General features: G+C 23.1%; 5 protein-coding genes across 5 annotated transcripts; 3 read left to right on the forward strand and 2 right to left on the reverse strand.

Moving 5' to 3' along the window:
• Positions 1–3914: 3914 nt before the first annotated feature.
• Positions 3915–6708, reverse strand: Phum_PHUM380200 (uncharacterized protein; the record flags this gene model as incomplete). The annotated part of the gene is made up of 7 exons (XM_002428378.1): positions 3915–4071; positions 4272–4422; positions 4851–4953; positions 5056–5241; positions 5448–5718; positions 5818–6097; positions 6483–6708. 7 exons carry the CDS (start codon positions 6706–6708, stop codon positions 3915–3917), a joined length of 1374 nt encoding a protein of 457 aa, XP_002428423.1.
• Positions 6709–6944: 236 nt separating this feature from the next.
• Phum_PHUM380210 (uncharacterized protein) lies at positions 6945–7322 on the forward strand (the record flags this gene model as incomplete). Its single annotated transcript, XM_002428379.1, has 1 exon — positions 6945–7322. One exon carries the CDS (start codon positions 6945–6947, stop codon positions 7320–7322), a length of 378 nt encoding a protein of 125 aa, XP_002428424.1.
• A 1305-nt stretch (positions 7323–8627) lies between these two features.
• Positions 8628–11722, reverse strand: Phum_PHUM380220 (mitogen-activated protein kinase ERK-A, putative; the record flags this gene model as incomplete). The annotated part of the gene is made up of 9 exons (XM_002428380.1): positions 8628–8663; positions 8729–8856; positions 8946–9230; positions 9788–9949; positions 10290–10492; positions 10663–10837; positions 11010–11078; positions 11478–11615; positions 11704–11722. 9 exons carry the CDS (start codon positions 11720–11722, stop codon positions 8628–8630), a joined length of 1215 nt encoding a protein of 404 aa, XP_002428425.1.
• Positions 11723–15223: 3501 nt separating this feature from the next.
• Phum_PHUM380230 (uncharacterized protein) lies at positions 15224–15571 on the forward strand (the record flags this gene model as incomplete). The annotated part of the gene is made up of 1 exon (XM_002428381.1): positions 15224–15571. One exon carries the CDS (start codon positions 15224–15226, stop codon positions 15569–15571), a length of 348 nt encoding a protein of 115 aa, XP_002428426.1.
• Positions 15572–17301: 1730 nt separating this feature from the next.
• Positions 17302–18722, forward strand: Phum_PHUM380240 (Septin-7, putative; the record flags this gene model as incomplete). Its single annotated transcript, XM_002428382.1, has 6 exons — positions 17302–17311; positions 17385–17552; positions 17652–17859; positions 17944–18196; positions 18278–18467; positions 18553–18722. 6 exons carry the CDS (start codon positions 17302–17304, stop codon positions 18720–18722), a joined length of 999 nt encoding a protein of 332 aa, XP_002428427.1.
• Between the last annotated feature and the right edge of the window lie 631 nt (positions 18723–19353).

Below are 19353 nucleotides of genomic sequence, written 5' to 3' on the forward strand. Positions count from 1 at the left end.
ATTATTTGTTTTATAAATCTCATCAAACTTGTATGCATGCATTTTGCTAAATCATTTTCAATTAAATTTTGACCTAAAATAAATAAATAAATAAATTTAAATTTATTCTCCTTTTCTTTTAATAGAAAAAAAAAAAAAAAAAGGGAAAACTCACACGATGAAAGAGTCCATAATTTATCAAATTCGATTCCCTCAAATGTATCATCAATAATTGCATCGACAATTTTTTCAATTAATTCTTTTATTTGATCACCATTAGAAAAAATTGTATCTGAAATTAAATAAATAATTAATTTAATTTAATTTAATTTAATAAAAGTAAAAGTAAAGAAAAAAAAAATTTTTTTTTTACTCACATGAATAATTTTTATCATCTTCTTCGGTGAATAATTCATCCTCCGGTTTAATTTCTTCTTCTTCTTCTCTATAATCCAAAAAATAAAAAATTATTATCATCATCATCACCGATTTATTTTACATAAAAAAAAAATAAATAAACTTTACTTATTTTTATCATTTTCAATGTTATCAATTGAATTACAATCAAAATTTTCCGTTTTTGTAAATAACGTTTTACTTTCTAACAAATAAGAATCACCATCATCATCATCATCATCATCATCATCATCATCATCGTTCACTTTACCTTCTTTAATTGTATCTAATTTTAAATGTTTAATAACTTCTCGAGATTTTCTAAAACAGAAAAAAAAAAAAAAACATAAATTCCCAAAGAGGTATAACGAATGAAAAAAGAAAAACGGATAATGTTACAAAAAAAAGAAAAGTTAAACACTTCTTTTTTTTTTAAATATAATATAATAATATAATAAACAAACAAAATTAACAGATAATAATAATAATAATACTATAAAAATTCATCATCGTCTTCATCTAGACTGTCGTCATTTGAATATGGCGAATCGTGTGGTGTTAATAATGTTTCAAAATCTCTTTCGGTTTGTGATACTTTCACCAAGAGCACTTCCATACAGGTAACAAGAAATAATGTTAAAAATAATGCCATATTTCCACGCTGTCGATTTGATGAACCGCCATAATAAAAAACATTGGGGGGTTCAGTATAATCAATTAAAAGGGGCCACAGCATTACTATTAAAACTCACTTTTGGGTTCATATAAATTTAATTTTTATTTCATTTTATTTAATTCAAATTTTTTAAATTTGTGTAAAAATCGAGAGATTTGTGAAAACGAAATAAAAAAAAAAAAAATATTTTTCGACCTTGACACGGTTTTATATATAAACTCGTTAAAACCTAAACCTGATTGATGATTAAGGTTCACTTTATTTAATTATTTAAAATTCCTTGTTATTTACATTACTATCACATCAATTTTTTTTTTCTTTGTTAACTCGATCGAACGATTTAAAAAAAAAAAATAAATAAAATGGTAAACAAATAAATAAATAAATAAAATTATTAAAATAATTTAAAAAATAAAACTTGAGGAGAAAAACGCACATAAAACACTAAAAAAAAAAAAAAAAAATTCACAATTTACTTCTTCTTCTTCTACTACTCAGGTACTCAATTTAATAATTATATAATAATATCAGGTATTACATAAAAGTATGTTACGTTAAAAAAAAAAAAAAAAACTTTCACTCAAATTCTTCTTTTATTTCTTAATACAACAACAAACAACAAACAAATTTTTTATTTTATTTTATTTAGGTAATTATTTTACTTTTCTTAACAATTCGTTACGGTTAAAAATAATTTTTTTGTATAAAATAAAAAAAAAAAATTTTTTATTTATTAATTAAAAATAATTATCATTATGGAAGAATCAGGTATAAACCTGAATGAAATTTTTACATGCAGTAATAATTTATTTTACCTAATCGCAATTTAAATAAAAATTCAAAAATTAACGAATGAAGCACGTATTCTTTTTTTTTATCATAAAAATTAAATTTTTTATAACACGACAAAAATTAACACAGAAACAACAGGAACTACGGTTGTTTTATTTTACGTTATTTTTATGCGACGACAACAAACAACAAACAACAACAACAACAAAAATTATTTTTATTGTTAATTTTACCTAAACTTAAATTTTTTACAATTAAAATTAACGATACACGTTACCTTTTCGAATCCATTTATTTTTTTTTTTAATTTTTTAAAATCCAAATAATTATTTTAATCCCATATTTATTAATTTTTTTTTATAATTTCAAATTTTCTACCTGAATTTTTCAGGTTTTTTTTTTAAATAATAAATATCCGTCAACGTTGTTAAAAGAATCTATTAAATATTATTTCTACGGTCGAATAGTCATTAGTTACACTCTGTTATAACCTTTTATCTCTCTCTCTCTCTCTCACTCTTTCTCTCTCTTTTCACCGAAAAAAATAAAAAATAAAACTTTTTACTTTGAAATTAATTTCAATACTAAAAAAAAATATAAAGTTAAAGAGTAAATTTAAATAAAAAACCGGTAGTCACACACAAAGTTTTATTTCCTGTTATATAGACAGAATAATAAAATAGTCCGGGCAAAAACCTCAAAATTATTATTATTATTATTATTAATTTCCTTCTTCCAATGATAGAATATTATTTAAGAAATAATTTATAATGAGAGGGAGAGAGAGAGAGAGAGAGGGTCAAATACAACACACGTTTAAAAAAAATTTTTTTTGTTATTTACTTACCCAGCCCATTTAAATCCGAAAAAAGTTAAAAAAATGAATCCGAATGTTAAACCCATAAAAAATCCAATTGAAATCACATCATAAATTAAATTTAAAAAATCGGACATTTTTTTTTTTTTTTTAAACATAATTTTTATAATACATTATCAATAATAATAATAAAAAGAAATTTATTTTAAAACAATTATTATCTATTTTATAAGATAATAAATGTTCTTATCAATAGATCGATAACAGTGTTTAAAATTATTTTTTAATATGTTTTATAAATATATGTAATCGACCCAAAAAAAAATAATAATAATAATAAGTTACGAGAAAAATTAAATTTAAAAAAAAAAAAAAAAAGTTTACGTTGATGCCTAATGAAAAAACCTGATTACGCCTGAGAAAAAAAAAAAACATAAATATCAATAAATATTTTTTTTTTTTTTTTTTAAACAATAAAGAAATAATAATAATATAAGCAAAATAGTATACAAACATAAAAAAGACTCCGAAATTAGATGACGATGCAAAAATATTCAAATAAAAAAAAAAAAAAGTCGTTAATAATTTCTTGCACATTAATAAAAAACGTTTAATGAAACAACATAAAAAAAAAAAAAAAATTAATTTATTCAATATTGTTAATAATAATAATGATGACTTTTTTTTTTTTTTTAAGGTTTTAAATAAACTATAAAAATTTATAAATATTAAAATAAAAATGATTGATCGTATATATGTATATATATAATAAACGATTAAATAAAATTTTTTTTAAACAATATTATTTAAAATAGTACATAATAACAATTATTGTTTTAATATCGATTTAATTTCAAAATAAAAAAAATAAATTCAATTTAATATAATGATAAAACAACAATAATAATAATAATTACTATTACTATTACCGAGTAATAAATAAAAACGTGTGTATATATATAATAAAATATGTATATATATATAGAAAATAGTATATGTTGTATAAGTAATAAAATAAATAATAAAAAAATATCACAAGTTAAAAGGCTAGTTATTAAATTTAACACAGTTCAATGACTAAAATAAATGCATGAATATCAGAGTAATATAAAATATATATTATATATTATTATTGGTTACTTTCCACGGAATGTATAAATTCTCTTATTATGTATTAATTGCATATAATCGTATTCTTAAATCATAAATAATTTGTTCTCTTTTTAGAGAGAGAGAGAGAGAGAAAAAGGATTTTTATAAAAGCGGTTTTGTTTCATTTAATGATTCTGAAAGATCAGTTCTTTTCATAACGGATTTGATCGACACGACAGCCAAAACTCCGATGATGGCAGATCCTCCGCATACGTACACGATGCTGTCCTTGTAAAAATTTGGACACTCTCCGCATTTTCTGTAAAAAAAAAAAAAAAAAAATTAATAATTAGTTAAACCGCAACAATCGAATTAATATTCACACAATTAATATTCATTATTTATAATTAAAAAGAATTAAATAATTAAAGTATTCATATTATTTATTTTCTTATTTGTAATATTCATTTCATTTTATCGGCGTGACTTTGTATGAAATTAAATGAAAATTATGTTTACATGTATTGAATAACCATAACGATAATTCCGTTAGATAATTTATCAAAAAAGCTCATGGCTCCGTAAACAAAGGCACCAGTCGATGTGTCAAATCCTATTAAATCTGCCGTTAATCCCAACGATGTTACTATTAATATTGATCCACTTATACCTGCAAAATAAATAATTAATTTTTTTAATATTATACAAATTATTTACTTTTAATTTATTTTTTTTTTTTTATTAATAATAATAAATTTAAATGTACTTCTTAAAATCATAAATATTTTGTTTAATTTGGATTAGAGACTTTAAGTCAGGGAGGTAACGAAAAAAGATAATAATACTGATAATAAAATTGTTTTAAATTTTAACCGTGTTATGATCAGTTTAATTACACAATCTGAAATACTCGAGTAATGTTTGTTGTAAGCAGTTTTGTTTTGTTATTTGAAAACAAAATATTGTACATTTATTTATTTTTCTGATAAGACCATTTTTTGATTCATTTAATTAGTTTTAAAACAATACAAAAAATTATTATTATTAATATCCAATTTGTTCAAATGGTAAAAAATTTTATAATAAAATTTTACATACCTAACAAGATGGCACAGGGGTAAATTTCAATATCACCATGAACACCAAATTTTATCCATAAACATGCAGAAAGGCCAATGGCTGCTCCGAAAACGTAAGAGACCTATTTAATAAAAAAAAATTAAAATAAATTCTGATTATAATTTAATAAAAAACAATTTTATTATTATTATTAATATTAATTTTTTTTTAATCTCCCACTTACTTTTCTTCCAAAATTTTTATTCAAGGAACTAACTATAGTAGATGCAGCAATACTTCCTAAATACATTAGTAGCGGTACAACTGCTAAATTTTCTGGTTTCTTTAAAAGTGTCTCATGAACATACAGAGGTATATAAACCTGAGATATGTTTGCTAAGAGGCGACTGCACATATATCCGATAGCCACCTAAAATTTTTTTAAAAAAAAAAAAACAAAATATCACAAAAGGAGTTTTTAGAGAATGTCATCAACGAAATTTAATTAACAATTTTACACACTTCACAGTGTGAAGTGTGTGTTTTTTTACTTTTAACTAAAAGTAAAAAAGAATGAAAAAAAAATGTGAAATAACAAAAAATATTTTTTACATAAAATAATATTTTATTTAATACCTGATAAAATTTATTTTCCCTGATAAAATGCAAAATTTTTTTTTTTGGTCTGTCTCCTATCACAGTGTTTTCTATTAAGTTTTCTTTTACTCCCAAATGAAATATAATGGAAGTAATAAGTCCAATAGTTAAACCAATGAAAACAACTCTTTGAAATTGAAAATAATCACTGGGACCTATTAATGTTGTAGAATTATAACCATCTCCAGATTTCAATGAAATCCAAGTAACAACATAAATAAAAATGGTTGAAGCAACTGTAAAACTGTATCTGCTCAATTAAAAAAAAAAAAAAAAAAAATTAAAGTTAATAAAATGTATTGCAAAAGACAAAATAATTTTAATAAGATAAATCACTAAGGTATTTTACCTAATGGATGTTAACTGAGTTCTTTCGTTTTCATTTAAAGTGAGCTCAGGTATTAATGCTAAATGAGAAATTTGCACTGCTGCCCAGCCGAATTGAAATATAATAACAAATGAAGCATAATAAATCACTTGAGCATATATATGAGCTCCTTTACATCCAATGCATGGAGTAAATATAAATGGAAAACTACATATAATGCAAATTATTCCGATAAGGTGCCACGTTTTCCTTTTTCCATATTTAAAGCACCACATGCCATTGTTTTTGTCTGATTCTATACCTAAAAAACTGTTTTTATGAAAAAAAATTTTTTAACTTCAATTTATAAACAACTACTAAAAATTTATTTTAATTATTTTTAATTTTATGTCGTTAAAATAAAATTTTGTATTTGTTTATTTCATTGAAAAAATTTATAAATGTAATGAAATAGAAAGATATTTAATTAAATTTAATAAATTTGAAATAGGTTAAACTTAAATTACGTAAGACCCGATTAATCTACAAAATCAATATCAAACGATAATTTGGGTTAGGAAAATTGTCAATAGTTGTCAACACAAAAAAATAAATATAAAAAAATTCAAAAACATATCCTGTCATTATTTTTTTAAATATAATATTCAAAAAAATTCAGTTAAAATAATAATATAATTTTACTTTACCCACAAACGGCGTCGAAACTGCATCGGCTATTTGTCCTATAAGTAGAATAGTTCCAGCATTAATTGGATCAAAATTTAAAACCAAGTGAAAAAATACAAGTAAATAAGTAAACCACATAGAAGCACATATGTCATTTATCACATGACCAAGCCCGTATGACAGCCATACCCGCCAGGTTAATGACGCCTGAGGATTCCTATTTGACGAATCCGGCGAAGCATTCATTTTACTAAATAAAAAAAAAAAAAAAAAAAACAAAATAACTAAAGCTTAAATTAAAATAGAACCGTGCTCCGCCATGTTTCTGTATTTAATAATTTTAAAAAAAGTATTGCCAACTTAAATTGAAAATTTTTAAAAAGTATTGCCAACTTAAATTGAAAATTTTATAAAGTATTGCCAACTTAAATTGGAAATTTTAAAAAGTTTTGTAGGCAGTGTTTAAGTTATTAGAAATAATCATGTCTACCTTACTTCAGAAGTGCTCAAAACAAAACTTTTATAAAACGGTTTCGGCATTGGTCCGAGAGAAAAAAACGAAATGTAGTGCAAATATTACAATGACTGACGATAGTTCTGTTGTGGTTTGTTGGCATCCAGAAGAATCTTATCCTTATGAAATGTCTCAGCCTATAAAAGAAAAAAAAAAAATTGTTAGTAACTCGTTACTTAAAGTTCAGTCTAATAAGGAACTTTTGTCTGTCCTAAAACCCAAACGTAAAGATTTAGTCAGACAAGAATTGATGGCTTTAACTCATTCTCAAAAGCATGTTTGGTTTCCACCAAAGTTTCAATTTAGAAAAAAACAACAACCAGAAAAAGATAGACCTTACTTGTAATGATAATGTGTTATTACAATTATTTAGCTTGTTTCTTCTTCCTTAGATACTTATTATTATTGTTTTGAATAAAAATAATTGATTTTATTTATTAATAAATTTAATCACTTAAAAGTTCACTATAAAAAATAAAATTGATACTGTTTATGTATGTTTTTTCAACTTAAATTAAAATGTAAAAATCATAAAAGAAAAAAATAACTTTAATGTAAAACTTGTAAAAGAATTTAAAATTTATAAAAACATTAAAATAAATAATTATCAAAGAAACATATATATCAAAGTGTTAAAACTTAAATTGGAACAAACTGTTAAATTAATGAGTTTGTTAATTTCTTTAAAATTTGAGTAAATATTGATTTAATTTTCAATAAATAAGTTTTTATTTTTAATTACAATCTGTAAATTAATTTAATAAAAAAAATTAAATTTAACTTTGATACATTTATATTTATTTTTTAAAATAACTTAAGAAGCCTATGTATTTATTAAAGACACACTATACATATATTTAATAAAAAGTTATAATGACACTAATGTTGTTTGAGAATTAAAAATAAAAAATGAAAGATGCTTTTTCTCCTTAACACATGTCAATGCTGTTAATTCAATAAATAAAAAAAAAAAATACTTTTCGAGCTTTTTGTATTAAACAATTTTGTTCAGTATTGAATAATTGAAGATGTAGTAATTTTATAGTATTTTAAATAATTTTTTTTTATTGTTTTTAATCAAAATACAGTAAAACTTATTTTTACAATAAAAATTCAATTTTTTATTAACTATTCATCATATTAAAAATTGCAAATTATGTATACGAATACATATCAAGATACTAATTACATATATAATTGTTATACTTTAAAAACTAATCAGGTAAATTTTGTTGAAAACTAATTCGACTTACTTTTTAACTGTTGAAGTTGAATAAAATGAACTTTATAAACATATTCAATGTATTTATTTAAATAATTATGACTGCTTTCTGCATTGTTAATTAGTTGTTTCTCCAGTGAGATCATTTATTTTTTGAGCCAATTTAAAAAGATAAGGTAATTTTTTTTTTTTTTGCTGTAAAATTTAAACTGTGAACCTAGAGTTTTAATATTTAAATTGGTTACCTGAAGAAGGCAATAGAATTTATATTTAAAATTTAATTTTTATTTTAGAATAAAGATTAATAAAAGAAAAATTCAAATATACCATTTAAGAAATGATTCCTTTTTTTGGTCAAATGGCAAATTAATAAAATCAAAAGAAAATACTCCAATTATTCTCGTTTTGTTTTTTTTTTTAAATATATATTTATTCAATTTTCCTCTTTTTTACAAGTGATCCCAACTAAAAATAAAATTATTTAAATTAATGAATTTATTAATTAATAATAAATAAAAATAATTACTTACAATATCGGATATTGCCGGAAGCTGAGAAGTTTGATCGACGACGGGTTGAGACTCGGGTGGAGGTGGAGGCTGTTTAATTTTTAAATTTCTATGCTGAGGAAACGATGGCATTAATTTTGGATCACAAGCTTAAAATAAAAATAATACAAAATTTAAATCAATTTGACATTAAAAGTCATTTTTTAAAATTTATTTTATATATTAAAAAAAAACTTACGATAAGGTGCTTCTTTGAAATATGAACTTTGTAAACATTCTTCGGCCGTTGCCCTTTTTTTCGGGTCGTACATAAACAAAAAGTTTAAGAGTCTTAAACCAGCAGCAGACAACCATGGAAAACGTTGTTTTAAATTATTGTAAGGCTGCTGTTTTAATGTAAAATTTGCAAGGGCAGGAAGAGAAGAATACTCTGGCCAAATTGCATCCGATGGAGTCCCAAGAAGGTCAACAATGAGCTCCAATTGCCCTAATTCAGTTCTTCCCGGTAAAAGTGGTCGATGGCCTACATCAAAAATATTGATTATATTTAAAAAAAAAGTAACGAAAAAGTGAAATTTTTTATCTGATCATCATGTAGCCAAATTAAAGAAATAATAAAAATATAAAATTTTATTATATTACTGATCGAAGCATTATTATTATTATTATTATATTTAACTTGCATTCAATAGTGAACGTTTTGCTTTAAGCAACTTTTTATTTTAATCTGGAAAAAAGTATGGCTAAACAATTTTTACCACTAATTAAATAAATGACTTTGTAACACAAAAAGAAAATGTGATAAATAATTACGATAAAAATTTATTTACTTTAAACGCAAAAGAAGTGTAAATAAATATGAAATAAGAAGGCGTCATTAATTACTTCAATATTTTCACCATAATTATTTAAACTAAAATAATTTAAAATTTAAACAATTAATACAGTAATATTACCCAATCTGTACAATTATATACCTGACTTTACATTCATTTTTGTTTTTCTATAAATATGGGCAATACCCACACCACTATTAAGAAATAATTGCTTATTTTAACAACATAAAAAGAAAGTGGTTACCCAATATTTCTCCGAGAATGCAACCAGCTGCCCACATATCTACACTAGTAGTTTGAGTTCTAGCTTGTAACAAAAGTTCAGGTGCTCGATACCACAAAGTGACTACATTTGGAGACATTGGTCTTACAGGCAAACCAAACCATCTTGCTAAACCGAAATCAGCTAAAATAAATAAAATTATCTTGTTAACAAAATATCAAAAAAATTATCATCAAGGAATAATTCTCTTTCCATACAATTAATTAAATATTAAGTTTAAAATTTAAAATATAAATAATTAATTTTAAACCTGTTTTTTTTTTGTTTACAAACAATTAACAGTTATGTCACAATGATAAAAACTTAAATTTATTTTTTTTTTTTAAATATGATAAACATACATATGATTGCAAGTTCAAAATTTAAGTTTTTAAAAATTAATAATATCTCTAAAGCATTATCTATTGCAAAATATACTGAAATTACAAGATATTGTATATTTTTATTTTTTTACTTTGCTTACCTATTTTAACACAGCCTTTGTCAGTCATGAGTAAATTTGAAACTTTCAAATCCCTGTGTACAATGAAGTTGCGATGAAGATACTTCAAACCTCTTAATACTTGTATCATTATGCATTTAACTTGTGACTCGCTAAAAGGAGCCTGCATATTATCAAGCAAACTTGCAAGATCTTGTTCACAATATTCCATTACTAAAAATATACTAAAAAAAAATTTAATTACATTATAAGACTAAAGGAATGTAGAAAGACATGATTAAATATTAAGAAATTACCAAAAAATTTAAACTTAATTGAAAAATTTTTTCAGTAAAATAGTAAAAATATAAACTGCAATTTTTGTTTGAAAAAAAAAAAAAAACAATAAAATTACCTTTCTAAACTTCTTCCAACAACTACTTCTTTTAACAAAACAATGTTTTCATGCCTACAATTTAGTAGTACAGATATTTCTCTAAGCCCACTCACTGGCAAACCATCTTTTTCATGTTCCATTCTTACTTTTTTGAGTGCCACAACTTTATCACTTTTTGTGTCTTTAGCTCGATCTGCAAATAAAATTAAGAACAAATAAGTAATTTACAATTAATTTAATTTGAAAAATTACTTTAAATTACCACAATTCATTCTGATTTATTATGTAATGTTTTATTTAAAATTCAAAACACTATTTTTTCTAACCTGAAAAAAATTTACAAAAAATTGATATTTGATACTTACATACTATGCCATAAGTTCCTTCTCCAATGCGATTTAATTTTTCAAATTCTGACACAAACCGACATCTTCCTAACTGTTAAATAAAAAAAAAAAAAAAAATCTCTATTAAATAAAGTAAAACAAAATTAACACTAATTAAAAAATTAATAAGCTTTGACTGATGTGCAAAATGTAAATATTAATAAAATGAATATGTATTTACCAATAAAACATTTATAAGAAATAATTTAAAAACAAAATTTGTCAACAGGCATTACTTTAATATTCATTAGACACTTCAAATAAATACATTGCAAATTATAATTCTTGAACTAATATCTCATTTGCGTTTTCTTTTCTTATATTTTTGTTATTAAGATAAATGTTTTTATTTTAAATAAGAATTTACAAAATAAAATTTAAAACTTCTTGACATTAAAATTATGATGCAGGATTAAGTATTATTAGTAAGGATAATTTTTTTTTCACTTGCCATATCTTGTTCAGGAATTTCCATAGATTTTCCTGTAGACAAAGACATAAGTAAACCTTTTCGTGTCACCGGAGCACTCGGGTCGGGTCCAGGTTCTCTACAAACATCTTTCTCTACAGAATTTTTCATATTGCCTACATAAATATAAAAGTTTGTTAAAAATTTTTTTAAAAAAAAAGGCAATTTTAAAAAAATGAAAATAAAAATAATTATGAGACTCACTAGGTGAATCTTTAAGCATGTTTAAATGGAACACTACATATAAAACAGTGAGTAGAATAAATATGTTTAAGTGTTTATTTTTTAATGTTCCGTAAGATCTGAATACTTTAATGAGCCGGTGTAAAACGCAAGAGGCGTCATTTCATAGAGAAAATAAAACTTTTTACGTTAAATAATTTTTTTACAAAAAGGCAGTGGTGTGGTTGCAGAATTGCTTTGAAATTGAAATTAGTCGTTTAGCTTGTATATTTTCTAAATTTCTAAATTAGGCTTATTATATTGTTTAATGAATAGTGTTTAATTGTGTAATTATTTATTGTAATATTTATACATTCCCTGTTTAATAAATAAAAAAAATTGTACTTAAAAAACTAGATTTTATTTTAACTTTTGGGAAGTGTCATGAAAATTTATAAAAACTTATTTTTCATAATTAACCAATATTAATGAAAATGCAGAGAAGTGGTTAGTTTTCTTTAAGTTTACATTTTGGGTAGTCAAAAAAAAAAATTTTTATTGGCGCGAAAATTGCGTCAAGCGTGATGTTTTTATATTATTCATAAATTGAAAATATTATATATATATATTTATGTTTTTTTATATCTCTTGTTTATTAAATATAATTAGATAAAATAAGATATTTGAATTCAAGGTTTAAGGCTTTGTACTTTATCTTACTCTTATTCGTTATTTACGATAACACACGTTTAGTTATATATAATTAATGTATTTTATCGAAAATTATAATTTAAAATTATTAGAATAAGAGCTCCTTTATATTTACGCAGAAACAAGCCTTTAGTTTTTTAAAAAAAAAAAATTTTTTTTTATCAAATACTCCCAATCGTTATTTTGAAATTTTTTTCTTTCCGGTGCTGTTTCATTATCTGCCACAACTTCAAATTATCTTCATGAACATTCCAGCGGTAAGTAACATTTTTATTATGTTAGTATTAGTTTAAAATATTATTATTATTAACATTACCTTTTTGTTGTCAAAATTTATTGAGAATGGCCAATATTTTGAGAAAGATACCTGAAAAAGAAAAAAGATTTGAATAAATAAACATTATTTTCAAAAAAAGAAAGTAATTTTACAATTTTTAAAATTACTTTAATAAAAAAAATTTTTTTCTTAATTATTATATATATTGATCAAAATATTTTGGGGCCTAATTGAAATTCTTATAAATTCTTAATAACACTAATTGGGACTTTAGAATTTACTTTAAATTTCAATTTGTGAAATAAGATAAAAAAAACATATTTCATTTATTTAACATTTAATATTTTAAAGCTTTTATTAATTTTGACAATTTCGTTTAACACAATTTAATCTTTATATTATTGTATATTTTTCCGAACAAATTCAATACCTTCAATAATTTAATTAAAATATTTATTTTTTTTTTTTAAATTTAATGAATGTGTCAATGATAATAAAGAAATGATAATCTTTACTTTGTTTATACTACTTTAACTGATTTTTTATAGAGCTATACTAAAATATACAATATATTATATATAAGTATGAGACTATATTCGAATTTGTATCGCTTAAGATTGTGATCTCGTAAACTTATGACTAGTTTTTTATTAACACAACATTTGTTTTATTAATTTATATAATAATTTCAATTAATAAGAGACTAATCCTTTGATTTACTTATGGTATTGTTGTTTATTTACCACTGCTTTAAAATCTTGGTATTTTCCTAAAAACAAAAAAAAAAAAAAATTGTCTTGTTCTTAAGGGTTTTCTTAATTAAAATGATGATGTGTTTTTAATATAAAATTATAACTAGTGTAAAGTGATCATGGATTATTATTATTATTATTATTATTATTATTATTATTATTTAATAAACCTTTTGAATGAAAATATTACAGTAAAATTTATCGGTGCGTAAATAATAATAGTAACGTATTTCAAGTTAGTTTTTTTTTTATTATAGAATTATTATTCATTGTTTACAAAAATGAATAATGCTTGTCAACTTTAGTCATTTTTGATTTTTTTTTTTTTTTAAACAATAAGATAAGAGTATTAAAATTGGAAAAATTAAATTAAATTAATAGTAACGTATTAGTTTTTAGTTTTTATTATTATTATTTTTTTTTTTACCAATTAGTAGCATTTTAACTTATGTATTATCATAATTAAATGTTTTGATTTAAATATTTAATCTAAATGAATCACAATAAAAAATTTTGAAACTGCATAATACTCAATGAAATCATCAATTTTTAAATAAATAAAAAAATTTAAGGAATCTTAAAAGTTTAAAAAAAAATAATAATAATAATAAAGAATTTTTTTTTTTTTTGTTCTATCAAATAATTATCGGTTTACGTTATACATGATATAAGTGGTTTTTTTGCGGCTCAATTATAAGGTCATGAAAAAATTATTTTATTAAATAAAAAAAAAAATAAAAAAATATTTTGAAACAATAAAAATTTCTCAAGCAAATTGATACCATTAGTAGCTTATCAAATAATTAAAAAATTAGTAATAATATTTGATTTCAATTGAAAATAATAAACTTTTTGAATGACAAAAACAAATAAAATAATATTTAAAACAAAAAAAATTTTTTTTTTTTAAATTTTCTTCTGTTTTGAGAATAATTATGTTAAATCTATTGTTTAAAAAATAAATAAATAAATAAAAAACAATAACAAAAATTATATTGATTGTAAAAAAAAAAAAAAAAAGTTAAAGTTTGGTTCCTGTGTGAAAAGAAAAAAATCCAAAAGCGTTGTGTGAACTCTTAGCAAGAGATTGCCACTCCCATTTGACTCAGTTTTAGTTTTGCTCTTAACCGGTCAGCATGAGCTTTTCGTTATTATTATTATTATTATTATTTTCTTTTTAATTTTTTCTTTTGTTTCGATTTTCCCCATCAAATCGGAGTATTATATATAAATATGTGATTATTTATTTTTTTTTTCTCAATTTTTACATATAAAGTACAGAGAAATAGTTTTCTTTTTTTTTTAAATTTTTTATTTTTTTAAAAATTTGTTTATAACTTGGTTGTCGATCTTAAAGAAAAAAAAAAAAACGTGAGTCCCTCCTTGACATTAAACAGAAAAAACTAACTAACTTAATTAAATGTCGATATAATTATTACCTTAAAAAAAAAATTTATTTAATTATTATCAATTGAATAGTTTATGATCTCGGTTAGTTTCATATATATAAAATTAAGTTTCGAGCCATTATAGTATTTTAAAGCAACGTTTTTTTATGTACCAGTGCAAAAATATTATTTTTTCAATTATAATTAACAACAAATTAAAATTTTTCTTGTTATTTTTAAAAATATATATATAAAATTAATTTTTCCGAAAAATGGTGACTTATCATTGTTATCTTAGTTCATATATATTGAAAGTGCAAGTACAAATATTTAAATTTTGACTTTTAAAAAATTTGTTTTTCTCAATTAAACAAAATCGAACTTGTGAAAAAAAGTATCGAATCAAAAAAATAAATAAATAAATAATAATAATAATGGATACTAACATAAATTCTGGCAATGTAAGTAACGGATCAAAAGTGACCTCTCCCCGATCTTCTGGAAATAATTTAACTGCTCCAGGATCTTACATATATACGAGCAGTGCCAATATATTATCCCAACGGGAAAAACCTCCCTTATTACCTAAATATCAGGGATACACTTCATCAAGTGCTGCTGCTCCTGCTGCTACTACTACATCTTCCTATAGGTTGTCATCTTTTTCAGGAAGAACAAAAATATCTGATACAGCTGTTTCCGGAGATCCTACCACGGTGAGATTTTTAAATAAGAGGATCCGAATCATTAAAAAAAAAAAAACATTCATAAAATATAAATAATAATAATAATAATATTATTATTATAAAAAATCATACCGATAAACTCAGAAAAAAACCGATGTAAAAAATTGATCCGAAAAAAAAAAAATTTTTTTGATCATGCTCAGTTTATCCCTTCGAAATTTTTCCCTCTTTTAATCACGAATTTTCTAGGGAAGGGAAAAATTTTGTTTTTCATCCCTTCATTCAGTGTAAAATATTTTTTTTTTTTTTACCTTTTACTTGATTGCGTTGTCCTTTTTGTAGATTCGCATAACTTGCTTCTTACTGAAAAAAAAAAAAAAAAAAAAAAATTTTTATTAATAAAAATAGGGTTAATAATAATTGTAGAAAAACAAAACAATATTTTTAAATAAACACACATTGTGAAAGGTCTACTTACTGTTTAATTTTAACTTGAAGCTAATCGTTAAAAAATATATTTAAAAAAAAAAAAATAATAATAATATATGTTGGGGACATATTCAAAAACAAAAAAAAAATTTTTTGCCCTAAAATATATTGTATGATATAATTATATTATTTATTATTAAAAAATTTATTTTTTTTACACTTGTTATTATTAAAATCGATTTTTAAATAATATAAGTGGATAAATTTATTATTATTAATATGATTTTTAATAAACATAATGTTTGATTTTAATGCAAAATTATTTACGTGATTTTCAATCTTTTAAAAACATTAAAAAAAAAACAAAGTTTAAGATAAAGTTAAAACACAAAATTAAATTTAAAAAATGAGTAATCATTTAAAAATTTTTTTCATTCATACCTTTTAATAAATTTTTACTTGATTAAAAAGTAAATGTTAATATTTTATGGGGGGGAGAGGGGAGGAGGGAGGGGGAAATAAGTAACCAAAAAGAAAAAATTGATTTTGTTAACATTCGCGTGAATTCAAATAATAAAACTCTGATTATTGATTTCGACATTTTTTTTTTAACTTTTTCGTAATAAATTCATGGCGTCTGTTAAATAAATTTTAGTAATTATTATAATTTTCTTTTATCGATTAATGTTTTCCATATAATTAATATATAAATTTTTTTTTTTTTTTTCAGTTGCAAGCGAAGCGTGAATTATTTTTTAAAAATGAACTTCCCAATAGTAGTGGAGCAGCATCCATTCCATCGAATGTGTCTTCAAATGGTATCGTAGTAGGAACAAATAATACAAATCTTTTAGTAAATTCCAGTGCCATCAAGGATTCTTACACTAAAAAAGGTAAATTTTCCAGTATTATTATTATTATTATTATTATCATCATTACGAGCATTCCGTTGTACAGCACTCGAGTATGAAAATTCAAAATTTAAATATTTCAATTTAACAAAATTTCCTTTTAAAAAAAAAAAAAAAAAAATTATTTATAAACCGCAATTTGAATTGTTTTTTTGACCTTTTTTTTTTTTTTTTTTTTTTAAAAATTGAACTTTTTATTTACCTACTGAAAATGTCATTTTTTAAAAAAAAAAGTGACTTTTAAGTTAAATAACAAAATTATTTTGTTTGTTTTTTTTTCTGCCATTTTTACAGTCTAAAGTTTAAAAAAAAAAAAAAAAAAAAAAAAAAATTAGTTAAATTTGACTTTGTAACCTATTAAATTCTTTTTTGATTTTTTTAATTAAATTCTAATTTAATCGATTAAATGATTCTCTCAAGCAGAAAAAAAAATTTAATAAGAAGGTTCATTTAAATTTACAATTATACATATATACATACATATGCATGCGTACCTGTATGTATACTTGTTAAAGATTTTTCGACAGGAGTTTTTTTTGATTGAAAATTTCCTTTTTCTTTTTGTTTAGCGGTTGAAAATGGCGACGGAGATTCAATAAAACCTCCATTATTTGTTAAACCTACAGAAACCAAGAGGCCAAAAGAGTTAGATGGTTACGTAGGTTTTGCAAATTTACCCAATCAAGTGTACAGAAAAGCAGTAAAAAAAGGATTCGAATTCACGTTAATGATCGTCGGTGGGTTTTTTTTTTTTTACCATTTTAACCCGTCTGCCCGCGAACTTTAAAAAAAAATATTTTATAATATGTCATAAAATAATTTTTTTTTTTTGTTAGGAGAGTCAGGTTTGGGTAAATCAACATTAATAAATTCCCTTTTTTTGGCTGACGTTTATTCAAGTGAATATCCAGGTCCATCGTTAAGACCTAAAAAAACCGTGACCGTGGATACGACGAAAACATTACTTAAAGAAAATGGTGTTAATTTAGCATTGACTGTCGTTGATACACCTGGTTTTGGCGATGCTGTCGATAATACAAACTGGTACTACGAAAACCTAAAAAAAAAAAAAAAATTGTTAATTTTTTGTTCTTTTCCCTTATATAAAACCTAAAATTTCATTTTCAGTTGGCAACCAGTTATCGAATACATAGAAAGTCGTTATGAAGAATTTTTAAATGCAGAATCTCGGGTGAATCGTAAATCGGTACCCGATAATCGCGTCCATTGTTGTTTGTACATGATTTCACCTTCTGGACACGGGTTGAAGCCTCTCGATGTGGAACTCATGAAACGTCTTCACGACAAAGTGAATCTTATTCCAATCATTGCCAAAGCCGATACCATGATTCCAGAAGAATGTGCAACTTTTAAAAAGCAGGTTGGTTTCGCATCGGAATACCGTACCTGTACTTTACATTCGATCCTATTTATTGTACGTTTTCTTTTTTTTTTTTCAAAGATCATGACAGAAATCTCTCAACACAAAATTAAAATATACGAGTTTCCTGATAGTATGGACGAAGAAGAATCGAAATTACACAAAGTACTCAAAGACAGAGTTCCCTTTGCTGTTGTCGGTTCTAATTGTATAGTTGAAGTTGATGGTAAAAAAATCAGAGGTCGAAAATATCCGTGGGGTATCGCCGAAGGTAAAATTCATTTGAATGTTCTCCCACACGATGAGTATTTCGGGTAGTACCTGAAAATAAAAAAATAATAAAAATTTGATTTTAGTTGAAAATTTGGAACATTGCGATTTTATAGCACTTCGAAATATGGTTCTTAGGACGCATCTTCAAGACTTGAAAGAAGTTACAAATAATGTTCATTATGAGAATTATCGTTTCAGAGCTTTGGCCGGAATGGCACCTGATGGAAAACCTGCCAGATTGAATAACAAGTGAGTTTAATTTTCCTTTTTATTTATTTATTTATTACGTGTTCGTAACTTTGTATATTAAAATCAAAAAGTTTATTTAAAATAATATTAATAATAATAATAATAATAATAACATGTATGGTTATCAATGTTTATTCAAATATTTACTTTATTCATGTAATTCATTCATTAACTTTGTATGAATGTTGGCGGGGGGTAGAGAGAAAGGAAGGTGTAAATGGAGGATATATATAGTAGGCTCATGCATCATAAATGTTTTTTGTTTCCCCTCCCCCCTCCCACCCCCATACATACATACGACAACCATTTACAACATTTGTTAGTATTGGCAATAAAATTAGTGAACCTTTTTAGTTTAATGCAGCAAGGCGTCATGAATACTTTCATGGCTGTTTGGTAAGTTATCCTTTTTCCAGGAATTTTTATTTATTTTATATACATTGAGTGATTAATTTTTTTTTATTAATTATTGTCGACAGATTTTAAACAGTACACACACACACACACACACAAAATGTTTTTTTTATGTGTCCGTGAATCATTTATCATTAATTAAAATTCATTGTTATTTTAAATGTTAGTGTTAGTTAGTGTTGGAGAAAAAAAAGAAAATTCTCACGAGTTTTTTTTTTTTT

This window comes from Pediculus humanus, genomic scaffold (assembly GCF_000006295.1).
Source record: "Pediculus humanus corporis 1103172107855 genomic scaffold, whole genome shotgun sequence".
NCBI classification, from domain to species: Eukaryota; Metazoa; Arthropoda; class Insecta; order Psocodea; family Pediculidae; genus Pediculus; species Pediculus humanus.